Source organism: Barbatula barbatula, assembly GCF_947034865.1.
Source record: "Barbatula barbatula genome assembly, chromosome: 1".
Classification (NCBI taxonomy): Eukaryota; Metazoa; Chordata; class Actinopteri; order Cypriniformes; family Nemacheilidae; genus Barbatula; species Barbatula barbatula.
Window position 1 is genome coordinate 15,346,636 of NC_136766.1, and position 20,023 is coordinate 15,366,658.

Consider the following 20,023-nt stretch of genomic DNA (forward strand, 5'->3'; position numbering starts at 1 on the left):
GATAACGTGAAAGGGTTAATGTGATTTTTGATGACACTAATGTTCGTACATGTTTGAACTTTACAGAAATGTGCCCCTTTGTCTTCTGTATTAGTTATTTCTATTTTTACAATTATTATTATAAATGAGCAACTGTTTGTACATATTTTGCATAAACATTTAATGGTCGTACATATTTTGTATGCACTTTAATGTAGCTTTAAGCATAGATAATAGAAGATATTTCAGTCAACATAATGCTCACTATGATCAGAAGATTGTTAAAGGCTACAGTGAGCAGACAGATAAGAGTTTCAGTGTTACATTCACCAGAGATCTGTGTTTGACCACTTCCTGTTAAGTCATCTCATTTGCCTTGTACTTTGTCTTACTTACCCAGGAGACCACATACTTCGCTGAACACTTCTGAAACCTCCCACAAAAAGACAAACTGTTGCACAGACAACAGAGAAAGACACAAAGTGAAACAGACAGCAACAGGTCTGATCGTTTGAAAGACTTACAGTGGCTGACCTACAGGGTCAGCTGTGGCCTAATGGTTAGAGTGTTGGGCTTGTGATCAGAAGGTGGCGGTTAAAAAATATATAAAAACGTCTGCCAAATGAATAAATGTAAATGTAAAATGTAAATATTGTTATACTGTAACCTGTGACTAGTATAAGTGTTTTAGCATAAGCACATTGGTCATCATGTGTTGTTTTTATTGTGCTTATTTATCTAAATAAAATTACATTGACTGTTATGTGGACATATACCAAATAATCCAGTATGGTGCTCTGTGGGAACAAATAATGACAATTGTGGAGAAAATAAAAACACTTTTCATCCAAAATAATTGATATTAACTAATTATGAACTATTTTGTCTAGATTACATGAGCAGATTTTTGTGAATAATATGTAAACAAGTGGTTTTTGTAGATCTTAAAAATGTGCTATAGGCCTAATACAATAGAGTCGAAACATTTTGGGTATTGTAAGGTTGAATTACAAAGTTTAAAGAACTAGATGATATAAAAATGGCTAGCAAGAATTGAAACCGATGACAGTGTTGTGCTGTGAGATGATTTCTGGTCTGCTACTTCCAAACAATCATATTTATTTTCCATTTGGCTGGTTCCTTTTAGCTGGTTGCAATAGTAATTGTTTCAGTACACAAAAGGCCAAGTAACACTAAGTAATTTTTAATTTTCTCTGTAATGTAGTTCTTTGCCGTTCTTGCGTACCGACAGACTATTGCTTAACTCCCTAATAAGGAGTAGGCCTGCACAAGGGCAAACAGAACACAGGTGAGGTTATGCTTGCGGCTACCTTAATGTGTGACTGGGGAAATCTTTAGAGAATTGAAACTTACCAGCATTAATTTGAGCAAACGCATTTTGCTCTTCTCTTGTGTCATACTCTCAAACATATTTCTGGGAAAACAATATTGACCTAAACAACCTATCAGAATACCAACACTTTTGACTCAAGTTCCGCAAATAATGTGACCTAAAAAGTAAACAACAGAAATAACAGAAATACACAAATTATACACAAAATACAGTCATGTATAGATGAGTTGCAAACATTGCTACGGTCAGCAACTATCAGTGTTTGGCAGTGAAAATTCTACATAAAAATGGCCAGACAAAATCTCGATCACATTAATGACTTAAACCTATTTTATATGACGTTTAAAATCATTGTCAGATATTCAGAGTTGCGAATGGGGAACATATTTTTTTCTGTGGTCCTTAAAACTGGTTGCATGTCCTGTGTTGGTTGGTTAGCGGTGGTGTTTATTTCTGATCTGCAGCAAAACTTTATGAAGGCGGGGTGAATCGTTTTGTTCCGCCCCTTTCACGCAGAGAAATGAAGTCAATGAGAATTTGGTCAGTCCGAGGCACCTGAAGCAGTGATGACATGAGCAACACTGCCACTATCGTACATCTTTTTTTTTTAGCTCGGTTCCGAACCAATTATGAAATGACATAAACGTTTTTTCGTCGTTTGCCACCATGGGTCAGCGTTATTTACCTCCAGCCAGTGTACTCCTTGAAAGTATCGTCTTTGCTCTGCTAGTGTTGGTGAGTGTGTGAGTTTTTATTCCGGGTTCATTTCCATGTAAAGTACCTTGAAGCGTCTCTGTTTACATTTCTAAACAAGCTCTGCTCGTACTGACGATATTAAACTCTTCAAGCTTTTTTTCGTGAACTATAGCTGTTTAGCTCGTTAGTGGGGGCTATGAAATGAAACAATCACGCGTGTACGTACTTACGTGTTTTTTTTATGAAGGGTCTTGAGAGTGATATAATTTGCATGTTTGAGGCAAACTGTTACACTGTTTAAAGTTGCTTTCAATGCACACGTTGTTTCATGAAAAGTTGCAAATAGCTTACTTCCACTTCTGTTCCTGCTTTACTAAACTCTTCCCAAATTACATGACCGCAAATGAACAGAACTTACTCAACAGTGATTTTGTTTCCTTCTGTCATTTCTAAATAGATTGTTGATTTTTTGATATGCTTCAGCTGTTAACTTTGTCAGCAGCAGTTCTGTAAATCAATTGTAGTGGTTTTAAATAAGTTTGAAGATTTTCCATGATGTTCGAATTAACCAGAAGTGCAACCAGTATCTATGCAAATTTCAAGAGTAATCTCATCTGTCAGTTGCCTTGGTGTACAGAGAGAGGAAAAAGAGAGATGAATTGTGGGATACGATTTTCAATGCTACTCGTATAGATCTCTCTTATTTTTCACAGGGGACGACGATACTTGATATATGATTCTAACTGTATAGTATCATATTGACTTTTACGTAATTCAGTTTATATATTGTTCCCAAAAAGTGTGTTATATTGTCATTTGCCTGTAAAAACAGAAGATGGTTTGTTTTATCCAAACTTGAACAATAATACAAGTGTTATGTTTTTTTAAGAACAGCCTGCATTGGTTTACAACAAATCTAATGGTGATTCTGCAGTTTGATATAGAAGGAATCTGTTCTCTCATTTTACGCAAAAGTAACATGTAAAGTTCCTTTAATGCTTAGGGTGTGGCAATTAACACATCAGGAAGGTAAAGTGTTTTGCATAAATGTCCAGCTCATTCAGGCCGAATAATCCGCTGTCGGCGGTAATGGAGAAAAGGTAAACTGTGACGTAGAGCTCTGGAAAACGTAGAGCTGTGTCTTTACAAAACGTAAAACAGGAAAAGTTTATTTTTGACACCAATAGTAAGCAGCTGTTCTCCTATGTGAAGATTTTCCCTTGTACCTATGGTCATGTGTTCCAAATACTTTTTCTAGCTATTTATTCTATACATGAAATGTGGTGCTGTGTGGTAGAGTAATTAAACACGCAGAAGGAATCTAGCAGTACAGCATGCACGAGCCGTCCCCAGGGAAGCCAACTTCCCTTACTCTTTGAGGTTTATCTTAAGATCTGTGCATCATATCTTGTTGAATTTGGGCTCTGTTTAATAGGGAGCATCTGTTGGATGTAGTCATTTTTCACATTATGTTTGCTCTCTGAAGATACAAGACAAAATGTTTAAAGTATAATTTATACTATGAACAAATGCTTACATGCTACACTGTGGAATGTGGGTTGGGTTGTAAGTCATTTCTAGCAACATCCTATGCAGTATTTTAAATATTTTGAACTGTAATCGGTTGTGAAAAACTCTTAATTTGTTAAGAGTTGGCTATATTAACTTTATACATTGTAGCATCCAGCTTTAAAATGACATTTGGTGCTTAATCCTTTTATTACTTCAAAATATTTGCAATAGTTAAATTTCCTGTTATTTTCTTCACATAATTATTTAAATGAAGATTTTAACATGTTTTTTTATTAGTGTTGTTAAAACAACTCACTTTTTAAACTTGAATTTTTTTTGACATTTTATAATAAATACACACATTTCCAACAGCAATGCCATGAGACTGATGACAATGACAAAGTGCAGGGAAAAAAACACTGTCATTAAGAGTGACTGAATGACAGTACAAAAAAGCAGAAGCCTTAGTAGAGACCAGGATTGTGCAATGTTCTTTCCAAAGTTTAGAAATTAAATTCATTTTCTCATGTTTAAAACTTCAGTCATTATTAGTGAGATTTCTATGCCTTCCCAAAAATGCCTGTGTCCAGTTTTATAATGGCCTCTTGTAGAAAGATCCTGGCCTGTTCCGGGGGGGAATAGATTACACACACACACGCTCAATTCTGTGTTCAATGTAAATTTTTCCCTATTCATTCAGATTTCAATGGCTTTATTATATGTTGTGGCTTGTTGAAATGTGCAAACTTGAAAATGTCAACATGAAAATGGCTTCATGAATTTGCATAAATAATAAACTAGATATGGAAAATTGTGAAAATGCCATTCATGCTGATTTGTTGGAATGCTGCTATGTCTTTGTATGCTATACTAGAGGAAATAATATTCATGACAAGGCGATGCATGATTGCATTTTATGGACATTTTACAGGATCTCCAATAGACCAGTGTTCTTTGCAATGTGTATACACATTGTGCTATAGTATATATTATCACTCGTACTGTACTGTAACTGTAAGACGGCCTTTGTAGTTTTATACTGTCATGTTTGTCTGACTGCTAAGCACCACTCATTTTCACAGCAGCAACGTGCAAAAATGGTGTCCTCATTGCGAACAGTATCTGTTTGTCTCTAAATATTAATGTATATGGAGAGAAACACAAACGCATCATAACAATTGTGTAGCATTCTTTAATATCTTAAAAGGATAGTTCACCCTAAAATTATAATTCTGTCATCCTATACTCGCACTCAGATTGTTCTGAACCTGTATACATTTCTTTGTTCTGCATAAAAACAAAGTAAGATATCTGGAAGAGTGTCAAACAGATCTCATCCCCCATTGACTCCCATAGTATTTATTTTTCCTACTATGGCAGTAAATGTGAGATTAGATGTCTGGTTACTGACATTCTTCCTTTGTGTTCAGCAGAACAAAGCAATTCCTACAGTGTGAGTAAATGATGACAGAATGTTTGGTCAACTATTCCTTTAACAGTATTACAATAACACCGCCCTCTCTGTAAATAGTACTTCACCTCCACTTCAGTAACCATTCTTCTACAGACACGCGCACATGATGGAAAGTTTCTTGTGTGGTGTGTCTTTGAGTTTTAAGATGAGAACAGTGATGATGAAACACACCAGGGGTGTTACAGAGTTGGTACTAATTTGAATTTGAAAAGAGGAAGTTTAAGTATAATATTTCACTTTGTTTGACACCTACAGTATAAGACATTCTCACAGGAAATTTGCTGAAACTTGTGGAACACTAAATAATCAGTTGGTATCTTTCACGTCTCATGTTGAATGTTCAAATTGACGTTCGATACAAATGAAATCAGTCTAATATAAGTGTAGAGACTGAGGTTTCATTTACTTAAGTGCATGTGCACACAGAGTTTTCAGAATATTCTTCAGGAAGATAATGACAAAATTTACTGTGTTCAGGGAGATAACATACCAACAAATACAATTTAAATGCCTGCAATTTTAAAGTGTAATGCCTGTACTATATGTTATAGTAGGAAGTGTAGTTGCATTCTGGGTAAGGCCTTCTTCCTGTGGGTAGTGGATGGACCGATCTGTACGCCTGCTGATAAGAGAACAGTCCATAGAAAGTTGTGGTGTAAATGTGTGTGAATAGTAGTTCTGGATTATCAAGTCTAAATAGACTGAAATGAGCATTTCCATTTATGCAATCTTAGATCCTTTGCATATGTATAGCTTTCAACTGGGGGTATTTGGAAAACGAATTGATTATAGGCATATGTATGTTATAATATTCATTTAATCAAATGATGATGATACGTACTAAAGGCTGAAACTTCTTATTTTACCTGAATTGTGCTTACTGTAGCAACTCTCATTAACCATTGGGGTATTTTTTACAATACATCATCAATTGTACTGAATACCAAAAGCATAGAAGTGAACTTTTAGAGTCATAAAACCAACAAAAATTTAATAGTTCAGATGCAAAACCCTCTTAAGTCTGTCAGCCAACTTTTCTTTTAAGCTAGCATTTTTTATTAGGCTCCTCCTTTTACTTCCAGCAATAGGATATATTTCAGACCGGGCAGAGTGTGCTATTTAGCTGGTTTGGAATCTAAATGATTTGAGTAGTGTTTACTATGTGTGGAGAGCTTTACTCAACATCCTAATTCTCATTTTTGACTGAGGTGGATTTTAGAGGGTTTTGCATCTAATGATGCAATAAATGAAAGTGTTTGGTAGTCAAACATAAAATCTACCTGGAATGTACACTGTACATGTTTTTAAAGGTTAACTGATAATTATTTTAGCAATATGTCTGAATTTATGGAAGTGTAAATGTACTTTTTTGTAATCATTCAGGCTGAATCAACAATTACATTAACTTCCATACTGTAGCTGTCAAATATTTGCTGTTTGTTACAGGGATGCACCGATACTGATAAAAAAATACAGATATATACACCTCACAAAACATACAGGTAAAGAGATCGGTATCGGCGAGTACCAGAAAAAAAGATTGGTACTTGTACCATCTTTAAAAATGGTATTTGTGCATCCGTAGTTTGTTATTTGCCGTTTCAGCAATAGTGTTTAAAGTCAACTCTCTCAACAAAAAAGAGGAAGTCTTGTTTAGGACAAAGTTGAAATGAATACATGTATTATTTCAGTTAAAAAGACACATTTTCAAATGCTGATCTCATGACTCTCTAAACTAATCACACCCTTCTAACTGGTGAGCTAGGCTAGGCTAATGAGCTATTTCATTCAAAAAATGTATCTTCGTTCAGTTTATAGTGCATGATGTAGTAATGGAGGATGACATATGATATAGAGTGTTGTTTTTCTCAAATGTTCATTTTGGTTTTATTGCTTCCTATGCAGAAGTTGTGGCCATTCAGGACAGAACAGAAAGACAATATAAACAATAAACATGTTAAATCTGTAACCTGAAAAGGTTCCTGATAATAACCAGCTCATAACAAAACGGAAGGTGTGAGTATTGATTATATGCCAGTAAAAACCAGTTCACGGAACTAGGAAAAGAAAACAACATTTACGGTAGAATAAAAAACTATAAATATTTAGAAAGGTATTTTCCACTTTTAAGAGTAATAGTGAAAAAGTCCTTCATCATTTGATAAATATGGAACAATGATGTACATTTGAGGTCATGAGAAAAAAGCTGAAGTGGAGACATCACTGGTATACCTCAAACCAGCAGATACATCTGCGTATAAAACCCACATGAAGGTAAACAAAACTCCACATTTTAACCAGATGATCAAATGTCCTCAATGTTAGTTGTGTTACTACAGTAGGTAAACTTGTTTCTAGAAAAATTTAAGACGTAGATATTATGCCTGACCAGAGTTTGTTTTCCTCCCCAGGTCCCTTATGGACATTCTCAATGTAAGTGAAATCATATCTACTCCGCTTTCAATTGTACAGTCCATTTCAATAAGATTTTATCTGTATTTCTTTAATTGTATGGTATATAATATAAATTAAGTTGAATAATAGGGCTGTTGCCTACACTATTTTTTTATTTTTTGCGTCTGTATTTAGGTGTATTGTGCCAATACAAGTCAAACTCGGCAGACATCACAATCTTCGTACAAGAAAGGTCCATCTGCGGTACGCAGATCTCCAATGAGACAAGCAGTCAATCAAGCATCACAGTGACTGGACTGCAGCCTGGATACACATACTTCTTCAAAATAAACGGTTCAGATGGGTGCTCCAACAGTAAGCCTTTCTTATTCTACTAATACAAAACACTGAAACTACCTACATTCATTTTATAAGCCTTTAATGGTGTCAATCTGCAGTCCTGTCGAGCACAGTTTGTCCAACACTCCTGCCTGTAATTTTCAAGTAATCCCATATATCTAATTAACTGGTTCAGGTGTTTATGGTTGGATCTAACTCTGCAGGATTGTGAGATTTAGGATTGGAGTTTGACACCTGTGTTTTTAAGCAGGAAGGTGCAAACTAAGTAATGTTGATTATTATCTACTTTCCCACACATTCCTGTATCATTTGTCCACACGTTTTCCGCATTCTTTCAGTCATTTCAGTGTTTCTTGACTCTTTAGCAACAGTAGGAGAGACCTTCAACAATATGACTGTGACGCAGCTCAACTCCACGTCAGTCTATCTGAACTGGACGGGACAGTTACCATTGGCCAATCAAACTTTTACTCTACGTAAGTCTCAGCCAATATCAATCATCCCATGATCCTCTACTTAAACATACAGTGCATCCGGAAAGTATTCACAGCACTTCACTTTTTCCACATTTTGTCATGTTACAGCCTTAGTCCAAAATTCAACAAACAATACCCCATAATGACAACGTGAAAGAAGTTTGTTTGAAATCTTTGCAAATTTATTAAAAAACGAAAAATGCACATGTACATAAGTATTCACAGCCTTTGCCATGACACTCAAAATTGAACTCAGGTGCATCCGGTTTCCACTGATCTTCCTTGAGATGTTTCTACAACTTGATTGGAGTCCACCTGCGGTAAATTCAGTTGATTGGACATGATTTGGAAAGGCACACATCTGTCTATATTAGGTCCCACAGTTAACAGTGCATATCAGAACACAAACCAAGCCATGAAGTCCAAGGAATTGTCTGTAGTCCGCCGAGACAGGATTGTATCGAGGCACATATCTGGGGAAGGGTACAGAAAATGAGCACAGTGGCCTCCATCATCCGTAAATGGAAGAAGTTTGGAACCATCGGGACTCTTCCTAGAGCTGGCACTAGGATGGTCACTCTGACAGAGCTCTATGATGTCTCTGTGGAGAGAGGAGAACCTTTTTGCCAAAAGGCACCTGAAGGACTCTCAGACCATGAGAAACAAAATTCTCTGGTCTAATGAAACAAAGATTGAACTCTTTGGCCTGAATGGCAAGCGTCATGTCTGGAGGAAACCAGGCACCGCTCATCACCTGGCCAATACCATGGTGTTGGCAGCATCATGCTGTGGGGATATTATTCAGCGTCAGGACTGAGGGAAAGATGAATGCAGCAATGTACAGAGACAACATCGATGAAAACCTGAGCAGAGCGCTCTGGACCACGGACTGGGACGAAGGTTCAACTTCCAACAGGACAATGACCCTAAGCACACAGCCAAGATAACAAAGGAGGGGCTACAGGACAACTCTGTGAATGTCCTTGAGTGGCCCAGCCAGAGCCCAGACTTGAACCCGATTGAACATCTCTGGAGAGCTCTGACAATGGCTGTTTACCGACGCTCCCCATCCAACCTAATGGAGCTTGAGAGATCTTGCAAAGACGAATGGGAGAAACTGATATAGGTGTGACAAGCTTGTAGCATCATAATCAAAAAGACTTGAGACTGTAATTGGTGTAAAAGGTGCTTCAACAAAAGAAAAGGCTGTGAATATATCACATTGTCATTATGGGGTATTGTTTGTAGAATTGAGGAAAATAATAAAATGAATCCATTTTGGAATAAGGCTGCAACATGACAAAATGTGGAAAAAGTGAAGCACTGTGAATACTTTCCGGATGCACTGTATCATGAATAAATAGTTATGCAGGGATAATGTATTGCCATGATGTATTGTTTGCTCGTGATTTAGTTCCTCCCCTCACACACCCATAATCGTACAGCTGTGTCTATCTTTTATAAATGTGATCAAACTAAATACTCTTTGAAGATGCCAAGTATGCAATTCTACTCAAGATTAATATGAGATTGGAAGAAACTGCATGTGTTATGGCAGCTTTAAATGGATAGTTCATGAAAAAAAGATTCTGGCATGAATAACTCGCTCTCTAAAACTAAAGATATTTGGACGAATGATTGTAACCAAACAGTTCTTGGACCCCTTTGACAACCATAGTAGGAAAAATGACAATGGTAGTCAAAAGTGACCCAGAACTATTCTTCATATCTTCTTTTGTGTTCAACATATTAATAAAAATTACTTGATTTTTTTTGGTATGGTGGCCAAGAACTGTAATAAGCACTCTTCCAAAATCTTTCTCTGCTTTCTCTTCCTCTATTTTTGGGAGAACTATCCCTTTAAATATTGTGTTGACAAAGTTGAGAATTAATTTTAATCATTTAAAAAGTACAGTGTTCCACTCCTCCCGAAATACAGCACAATTGGGCATCCAAGGTTTCGAAAGGACAGCAACGATATGAGTGTTAATGAGTAGTGATGTATCTCTAAAAACGAGAGTGTGAGAGTATGTGTGTTTGAGTGTCCGCTCACTTGCATTCACAGGCCCTGACCCCATCACTAACATCTCTGTGACATCTACGACTGTGAACTCTGTATTTCTGAGCTGGATGACTCAAAATGGCATCAGCCCATATTATAGAGTAGCATGGGGCGTAAACCCGCCATTCTCCCTCACCACTAACCAAACCTCCATGCACGTCTCACAACTCGCACCTGGCACCAAATACACCTTCAAAGTCACTTCAGTGGCCTCTGATAATCAAACAGAGGGACAGGCTTATGGGATATCTCAAAACACAAATAAGTAATGCACAACAAGAGCGTTTAGCAGTGTTTGTGTTTGTGTTTTCTGCATCAAATCAAGTTTCTTGTATGGATGCCCATGGTTTTTGTGTACTTGGACAGCCATTTTAATCAAACGTATATACCCTATACACAGATCCAGCACAGGTGGAGAACATCACTGAAGTGAGTTTCAGTAACAGCAGTCTAACCATAAGCTGGATGGCTCCTCAAGGTCATGTGGACCATTATATAGTGAAAATATCCAGTGCAGCGTTGTCACAGAACCTGACCGTCGGTGAAAACTCCACTGAGATTGGTAACCTCAAAGCTGAAATTGGTAACCTAACAGCAGGAAGTGTCTACAACATTACAGTTATGACTGTTTCGGGAATCCTAAAAAACATCTCATCCGTAGTATCGTTTGCCACTAGTGAGTTAAAAAGCTTTATAAACTCTTTGTATTATCACCAGAACATCAAAAACAACATTAATACCAGTACAACCTTTTATAGTATAGTGTTTTTTTTTCTTTTCAGAGCCTAATTCACCTGAAGCACTCACAGTGGGAAATAGAACCAATACATCTATTTCTTTGCTCTGGAGGAGACCTCTTTTGATGGATGGAGTGAATGTATCCTATGAAGTCTCTTATACACCCAGCCAACCAAGGAGCAATCAAACCACAAGTCAGGTTGACTTGATGCTCTCAAGTTTATCATCAGGCAGTCGGTATGAAATCTGTGTGGTCACGGTCGGAGTGAAAAATCGCAGGAGCTTATGTGTATACCTCACTACATATACAGGTGTCTCTCTCTCTTCGGTTGTAGACAAATTATGTTTGTCTTACACTTTTTGTTTTATGGTTGTATATTTTTATGCTTGTGTTTCCACCAGCTCCTAATCCAGTGCAGAATCTAACGATTTCTGTCAGCACCAGTTCGGTCAATCTCACCTGGCTCCCCCCTAGTGGAAACTCCAGCCTGTTCTACTACATAATCACCACCCTCAACAATATGTTCAATACCACATCCAACAATTATCAGATCACTCATTTGGAGCCCGGTACTCCGTATAATTGCAGCGTTACAACACACATATTAAATGGCAACACCTCTGGCCCGTCACAAACCATGCCGTGTTATACCAGTGAGTCTAAATACAGTACAATTCCTGTAAACCAAGAACATCAGCAACTAAAATGGCTATTGATATACAAACTAAAAAACTGTAAATATAAACTAAGTGAAACATGTATAGACTTAAGCCTACAATGTGTGCTACATCTAATTTAAAGGGACAGTTCACCTAAAAAAGTGACAATTCGGTCATCATTTACTCACGCTCTAGTTGTTCCAAATCTATATACATTTCTTTTGTTCTGTTCAACACAAAAGAAAATATGAGAATGCTTGTGACCAAACAGTTCTTGGAAACATTGACTACCATAGTAGGAAAAATGGCAACGGTAGTCAAAAGTGCTCCAGATCTTTTTGTTTTCCTTCAAAATATCTTCTTCTGTTTTCAGCAGAACAAAGACATTTATTAAAACACATTTTCCTACTATGGTAGTCAATGGTGGCCAAGAACTGTTTGGGTACAAGCATCCAAATATCTTTCTCTGTGTTCATCAGAACAAAGAAATGTATATTGATTTGGAACAACTTGAGAGTGAGTAAATGATGACCGAATTGTAATTTTTGGGTGAACTGTTCCTTTAATAAACAGTTTGCTTAATACTCTTTACATACTGTATTTACAGTAGCACACAGTGCTCGACATGTGTGCATCTAGTGCAGAATGTCATTGTGTATCTGTGTTTCAGAGCCTCTTCCAGTGATTAATTTAACTGCCTCTAGCGTTGGCACAACTGGGATGCTGCTCAACTGGTCTAATCAGAGTGACTACAAATCAACATATGTGTATAACGTGATTGTGAATGGACAACAGACGACACACAACGGGAGCACTGCAAATATATCAAGCCTGGTCCCTGGCAGCAACAACACATTTACTGTGCAAACTGTTGCAAACGGCATTAGCTCCGAACCTGTGTCCGTCTCTGAGTTTACAGGTATTACTTTTTATACTTAACTTAAACATTGCTGTTTTTTCGTGTTGTCAGTTTCAACTTTCACCCAAAAACGTACTTAAGTCAATGTTTCCTCCGGCACTAAGCATCGAAATGTTCCTATGCGTTGTCTAGTATACAAATCATATTGTGCATTTTTACACACTCTAGGTATTCCACACAGTGAGGCAGTGAATGAGTTAATCTTCATTTAATTCTTTGTTGTCAGGGCTTGATAAAGCATCAATTATTTCTGCTGTGGGAACAACGAATAGTATTAAAGTGGACTGGAGGGCGCCCGTTGGCAATGTGAGCCTCTACAGTGTCCGACTGCTGCTCAATGAAACAGTTTTGAAAACGGAGAACCGGACGAATGCTACCTCTGTAGTGTTCTCAGACCTGGTGCCTGGTACTGCGTACAATGTTGTTGTTTCAAGCATCAGTGGACCCATTAAACAGGACAGTGACGCTGTCAAGAATGCAACATGTAAGACTCAGACACAAACGTACTAATTGCAAAAGGGTAGTTCATACAAAAATCACCAATTACTTCCATTGAATGGACACAACATTTCTCAAAATCGCTTGTATAAAGTCATATACAGGTTTTGAATTACATGGGGGTGTAAATGATGATGAATATCGAATGATGATATTTTAGGGTAACCTATCAAAGTCTTTTGAAGGCTGTTAAGCCTTTAACTTTATTTTCTACAAACATGCACTGTCATGTGACATTTCATTGTTTCTTCAACATCTTGGACTGACAAGTAACTAGTCATTATTTTGGTTCTGTTGAACACAAAAGAAGATATTTTGAGGGATATAGGAAAACAAACAGTTCTGGGGCACTTTTGACTACCGTCTAAATGTTTCCTACTATGGCAGTCCATGATGCTTCAGAACTGTTGGTTGCTAACAGTATTCCAAAATATCTCTCTTTGTGTTCAACCGAACAAAGAAATGTATAAATGTTTGGAACAACTAGAGGGTTAGTAAAACATTTTTTGGGGTTGTATATCCCTTTAAGGTGTGCTAGCACTGTGTGTTGACCAGTAAACGGTTCCCACAAAGAAAAATCTGAACATTTATATTAAAGGGATACTCCACCCAAAAATGAAATTCTGTCATGAATCACACCAAATTGTTTCATAGCCGTTTATATTTCTTTGTTCTGATGAACATATATTTGGAATAATGTAAGCAACTGACACTACTGGGACATATTACTAGGAAAAATTAAAATGGTAGTCGGAGGTGCCCTAGAACTGTTTGCTTTCCTAAATGTTTCAAAATATCTAATTATATGTTCAACAGAACAAAACAATTATACAATAATTTTCCTACTATGGTAGTTAGTGATGTCCGGGAAATGGCAGTTGCGTTGGCAGTTCTTCCAAATATCTTTGTGTTCATCAGAGCAAAGACATTTATGAAGGATTGTAACAGCTTGAGGGTGTGTATTTTTGGGTTAACTATCCTTTTAAGATCCAAACTGTTTAGTTGACTTAACGGTAGAAAATATTAGTAGCTCAGAATAGAGTAAAGGCAAGTGAAAAAAATAAGATTGTGATATATGTGATGTTGTTTTTACAGTGCCTACTCCTCCTCGTGAGTTGATGGTGTCTGCTCGAAGCTCAGATTCTCTGAACATCAGCTGGGCTCGACCGCTCAACATGAGCTCAGTGACACACATCTTCTTCCTGCAGTACAGCAGCACAAATACATCAAACACATTAAACTGCAGCCAAGATTTCATCTCTCTGACTGGCCTCTGGTCAGGTGTCCAGTACGACATCACTGTGAAGACCATTGGCGCACTGGGATATCTGAGCACTCCTTTGAATTACTCTGCATACACGAGTAAGCAAATGTGACCTTTGTAGTTGCCTACTTATACTGTATGATACCTATTCCACAAGCTTGATATTTGTGTGAGGAACTGGCCGAAATTCTTCTCTTTTGCTCTCCAGTTTAGAAATTTCTTTTTTTTTTGCCAATTCATACCATTCAGATGCGTCGTCTTAATTGAGAACCAGTGACAATATCTGGCATGATTTCTATAAATTCCAGATTTGCTTGTAACTGTAAACATTTTATTATTATTCAATGGCGACCCAATTAATTGTTGAATAGGGCCACTTATTTCTTTTTGGCTCACCCTACCGCATGATCAACATTAACCAAACTGGACAGAACATTGCTTAAGTGTTGGGTGCATGTTTATTTATTTGATCTTTCAGATCCAAGTCCTGTAACTGGAGTGAATGTAACCGGATTCACAGAAAGCAGTATAACTCTGATCTGGAAGCAACATGACAAACAGCCGTACGGGTATTCCTATTTGCTCAATTTCACAAATAAGACGAAAACTGTGAATAGCACCAACGCAGAGCTGCCGTCACTTCAGTCTGCTAGTCAATACAACATCAGCATTATTACACAGACAGCAGGTCACACCCAGTCTAATCCCCAGTTCATAACAGCCTACAGCAGTAAGTAACCACACTGCACATGAAATCATACTACTGCATATACATGTATATTCGGTACGTTTAGAAGTGTAGCTCATGTACTTTAATCTGTGGTAATGAATCACAAATAAGTCAAGCTTTGCATTCTCTGTCAGAGAAAAGGAGAGAGGTTTTCACTTTGTAAAATGTTTAAATAAACAAATTTTCATTAGATTACTTATTATGTCCATAATAGTTTAGTTTTAGATGTTATGTCTTTCAAAGGAACAGAAGACAAAATTCTGTCTTCATTTACTCACGCTCTAGTTGTTCCACACCTCGAGTTGTACCAAATCTGTATGAATTTATTTATTCTGATGAACACCAAGAAATATATTTGGAAGAATGCTTGTAACCAAACAGTTCTTGGCCACCATAGTAGAAAAAATTACAATTGTGGTCAAAAGTGCCCCAGAACTTTTTGCTTTCCTACATTCTTCAAAATGAAAAAGACATTTTTTAAAGCTATTTTTCCTACTATAGTAGTCCGTGTTGGCCTTGAACTGTTAAAAGCATTCTTCCAAATATCTTTCTCTGTGTTCATCAGAACAAAGACATTTAGACAGATTTGGAACAACTTGAGTACGAGTACATTTTCATTTGGGGGTGAACTGTTCCTTGCAGTTTAGTGCAAATGCAGATTAGTTTGAAATTGTGTTTGGTGATTTTCATAATTTTAAGTATTTCACAAAAATAAAAAATAAAAAAGACTAGATGAATATATAAAGTTTAAAGTTTTGTTATTTATTAGTTAAATGCACAGTACTGTTACAGTTGTCCCATGTTCTTTGTTTGTGTTGCAGAACCATATCCAGTTTCTAATGTGCGTTATGAAGTTCTGAATGTTTCTGCTGTGAGGCTGAACTGGGACCCTCCTAAGGAGTACCACATGGGCATTTCTTATAGAATATTGTCGTCCAACTGCTCACAAAACCTGTCTACGTCCTTTGAAAACATCACCGTACCGGACCTGCTGCCCGGGACCCTGTGTCTGTTCAGGCTTTTTAGTTTGGCTTATGACATTTGGGGAGAGCCACAGAACATCACTACTTTAACAAGTATGAAGGAGATCTGTGTGACTCCGACACACGCTCCACCAAGAAAACGCACACGCACACATTGCACAAATACTTCCTTTGATGAAAACAATATTAGTAATATCTGCTGCTGAAAGCTCTCTCTCTTTCTCTCTTTGCAAAGAGCCCTCTGTGGTAATTCCAAAAGTAGAGAATCGGGGCTCTAATGACTCGCTCGTGGTGATGTGGGATCCTCCTGTCGGTGGACTGGAGAAGTATATCCTCAACATCAGTAGTATGGAGTTGATCAACTCCACAAACCTTATGGACTCACAGCTCAATTATACCTTCAGTCAACTAAAAGCTGCAACTGTCTTCAAAATCACACTCAGCACTATTAAAGGATCTTTTCAGGAAACATCAAGTGCAGTTTCCAATGCAACCTGTAAGCTTTCAACCCTAAACCATAATGTGAAATCATGCTACAACAACAACAAATCATTTAATACACAAACCCAGCAGATGGTTGTATTAATAGTTGCTACTTGTGTTTCAGATCCAAACAAACCAGGAGAATTGAAGGTGTTGAAGAGCACCAATTCTCTGCTGTTGCGGTGGGCTGAAGCTCAGGGCATGACTCCTGGCAGCTTTAACTACAGCGTTACCTACTTTCTTGGCCTTAACTGCAGTCGGTTTTTGACTACAAATAACACTTTTCTTCTGGACAACTTGCGATCTGGAACATCCTACAATGTTTCTGTAGCTACTGTGGGGCCAATGGGTTTCAAGAGTGAATCTGTGTTCAGATTCCCTGTAACCACTAGTAAGTTCAGCAGTTAGTAATATTGTACCAAAATATTGAGCAAATTCTATTTACAAAGTAACATTTAAGGAAAATGTTCTCTTGACCTTACAAACCTTTAGATCGGATGCCGTATGCCTTAATGTTCTGAATTTTTTTTTCTGAAATAGCAGGAAAATTGTGCAATGGTACTGTTTTCTTTCATTACCAAACTACAGTTGTAATTAATGGAATGTATTTGAAATGGATGAATAATGAAGAAAAGTCAGCCAATAAGACCCAAGAAAAGCCTCCCAAATCGTAGGCAACGGGCAACTACACTACTAATGCTAAAATATAACAAGCTTCGATTTACGTATTATTATTTAGCCTAATTTTCAACGTTCCCATTTATGTGTGTCGTGTAAGTCTTCCTGTAGCATTTCACAGTTTGCAGTGTGAAGTCGAGTGACCGACAACAAGTCTTTTATAAAATTACTACAATATACAAGTGTTTGTATTGTTAAAAACCCTTGTCCTTCCTGTATTGGTTTGCAGAGCCTGATACTGTCCGAAACCTCAAAGTTATTTCCTTGAAAATAAATGCAATCTCTGTAACATGGGCGGAAGTGGAAAGGGTCACAAAGTATGTAGTAAGAGTGTACGAGAAGGCAGAGCTAAAGAATTACACAACCACTTCAGGAAACTTTATTGTGGAAAATCTGATGCCTTCGACACGGTATAACATCAGTGTGAGAGGCAGCACTTCTGACGACACGGAGGGAGATGATGTGTGGCTGGACGCATGTACAGGTTAATACAAACACACACAAGCTCGCACTGCTAAAATACAAACACCCTAGAAAAACAGATCTAGTAAGAGCAGTGAAAGTCTTTCTTTGATCGTATGTTGTACAAAATGTTTTAAAAAAACTCAGTAATCAGGTACAATATGCTTATATAATTAAAGAATAAACTAAAGAATAATATTAGCTTATGTGTTCGAGGACTCCTTCATTAGAAGTGTAAATCCAAGGAAGTTTTGTATTCTAGTGGATTTCATTAGACTCTGATAAGACTCAAATACAGTGATATTTTCTATGTACAGATGCAGCTCCAGTGGAGACGTTGACCTGTATTGGTCCTAATCTAACTCTACCAATGCTGACGCTCTCATGGATTTCTCCTCCTGGTGGATATCTGGCCTTTGAACTCAAGCTCTCCTCTAATTCTTCAGCTTCAACCACCAGCTTCAGGCACGGCTCCACCAGCTACAACCACAGCTTCTCTGGACTCAAGTACAAAACTTCATACACGGCCACTCTTTGGACCATCGGCTGTGGCAACAATAGTACAGGGAAGATGATCCACTGTATGACTGGAATCACAAGTAATGAGATTTATTTGTATAATATTTAGCATTCTGCTTCATTTATATGTCTCTACATATATTTTCTGTATTTATTGTGTGTAGGACCTGTTGTCCCTACAATAGAAACAGCAGCGAAAGTGAGTGATATACAATACAACAAGTTTACTGTGATTCTTCAGCCGGAAGTCTTTAATGACTCCAATGGTCCCGTGCTGTATTATGGTGTCCTTGTATGCTCCGATGCTACTGGTATGTTTCGTCGATGTTTATTCAGACTGTTTAATGTCAACATTTTCTACAATTCAATAATATGAAAGCTCATCTTCATTACATGTTAAACGGTTCTGTTAGTTGGTAACTAAACAAATGTAATTGTGAGTTTTACTTCCACAGGTTGTCAGACTGAGTTGCAGTTAAATACCTATGAGCTCTGGAAAGCAAATCTGTGCTCTGCTTACCTGGCTGTAGTCAAAGCAACGGCGCACAGAAATGTGGATGAACACACCATTGTCATTGGAGATCAGACACATTGGAACGGTTACACAAATGGGGAACTTAATGCTAAAGGCAGTTACAGGTAGGCCCATTAAGTGTTATTCTGTAATCTCTTCGCTGGATACAATAGAACCAAATGTAATGCATACTTTATCACTAATATAACTAAACTTTATTTTATTCTTAATTTTTCCTTGCCGTGCTAATTCATGAGCACTGTTGTTGCTTGCTAAAGTGTTTGTTACACATCCCCGGTTGCTGTGTTCTGCTTTTTGCAGTTTTGCTATCATCACTTTCACTCATCTGGAGCTAACCAACAATTTAGTAAACGTGTCTAATTCATACTACTCCATATCAAAGTTTTATGAAACCTCCATCATTCTGCCAGAGAACCCAGGTAATATTCAAAGCACTGACTATGTCACATCAGCTTTTTCATAGTAACACATCCATGCTGGTTTTATTGATCAGGCACCCAATGCATTTATGTGTATTTCCTTACTATCATTCCTTTTGAGAACAGTGCATTTGATTTGCATTTATAGTTAAAACATAGATCACATTTCTGTCAAAGGCACACTCCATTTGTGAACAGCGTGCTTATTGTACATGGTGACTTTAACACAACCGAGTGTAATTAATATATACTGTAAAATAACTTTTTTCTTCATTTCTCAGTGGTTATGGGGGGTGTAGCTGGAGGAGTCTGCGTCATTGCTGTTCTCATTGTAATCATCATCGTTGTTGTGGCTTGCAGACGGTAGAGCTTTCATAATGTTTCGATTCAAACATTAAACATTTACCAACGTCATGTGATGCATTTTAGAGGAACAGGAAAATGTATTGTAGGAATCTTTTGCATTGCAAATTGTGTTTGAGTTTCACGGGCAAATTATTAAAGAAAATGTATTTGTTTACCACAATTTTAGATCCTATATGTATAATGATTAACTGAACTGGATTTACTTTCCCAAGTTTCATTTGTTAATGGCAAGCAGACTTATTCAAATACTGCTAGTTCCTTAATTAAAGGCATAGTTCACCCAAATATCAAAAAGGGGTGACGGGGTTAAATTAGGAGAGAAGTATTATATTTGGGTGAGCTGTACTCCTTTAAATCTCTGCTTTAGAGCTATAATAACAACATCATCTTATCTTAAATCAGGAAACAAAGAAAAGATGATTCTACTAGTGTTCCTATCCACCCCATACGGTAAGTGTACTA

At 37.3% G+C, this 20,023-nt stretch overlaps 1 protein-coding gene across 4 annotated transcripts; it reads left to right on the forward strand.

Annotated features, from left to right (window-relative positions):
- Positions 1-1,872: 1,872 nt before the first annotated feature.
- ptprja (protein tyrosine phosphatase receptor type Ja) lies at positions 1,873-20,011 on the forward strand. Of its 4 annotated transcripts, none has more exons than XR_013787377.1 (20): positions 1,873-2,068; positions 7,427-7,448; positions 7,605-7,784; positions 8,135-8,245; positions 10,708-10,983; positions 11,090-11,356; positions 11,448-11,699; positions 12,376-12,624; positions 12,851-13,108; positions 14,218-14,484; positions 14,865-15,116; positions 15,938-16,192; positions 16,335-16,595; positions 16,707-16,973; positions 17,490-17,744; positions 18,040-18,321; positions 18,406-18,552; positions 18,697-18,880; positions 19,034-19,195; positions 19,477-19,558. XR_013787377.1 is itself a non-coding variant. In XM_079469022.1 (20 exons), exons 1-20 carry the CDS (start codon positions 2,000-2,002, stop codon positions 19,560-19,562), a joined length of 4,059 nt encoding a protein of 1,352 aa, XP_079325148.1. In that variant the 5' UTR covers positions 1,873-1,999; the 3' UTR covers positions 19,563-20,011. The 4 variants fall into 4 exon arrangements, 3 of the variants coding, with proteins under 3 accessions (XP_079325148.1, XP_079325150.1, XP_079325149.1); XM_079469022.1 differs by having other exon boundaries at positions 19,077-19,195; positions 19,477-20,011; XM_079469024.1 differs by lacking the exon at positions 19,034-19,195 and adding an exon at positions 19,964-20,011.
- The last annotated feature ends 12 nt before the right edge of the window (positions 20,012-20,023 follow it).

Excerpts from the sequence above, each read along its gene's own strand:
- ptprja (XM_079469022.1), top strand. The coding sequence starts at position 2,000 with ATGGGTCAGCGTTATTTACCTCCAGCCAGTGTACTCCTTGAAAGTATC. Across the intron at positions 15,117-15,937 it reads GTTCATAACAGCCTACAGCA|AACCATATCCAGTTTCTAAT; the intron begins GTAAGTAACCAC and ends TTTGTGTTGCAG. Across the intron at positions 18,322-18,405 it reads CTGTATGACTGGAATCACAA|GACCTGTTGTCCCTACAATA; the intron begins GTAATGAGATTT and ends TATTGTGTGTAG.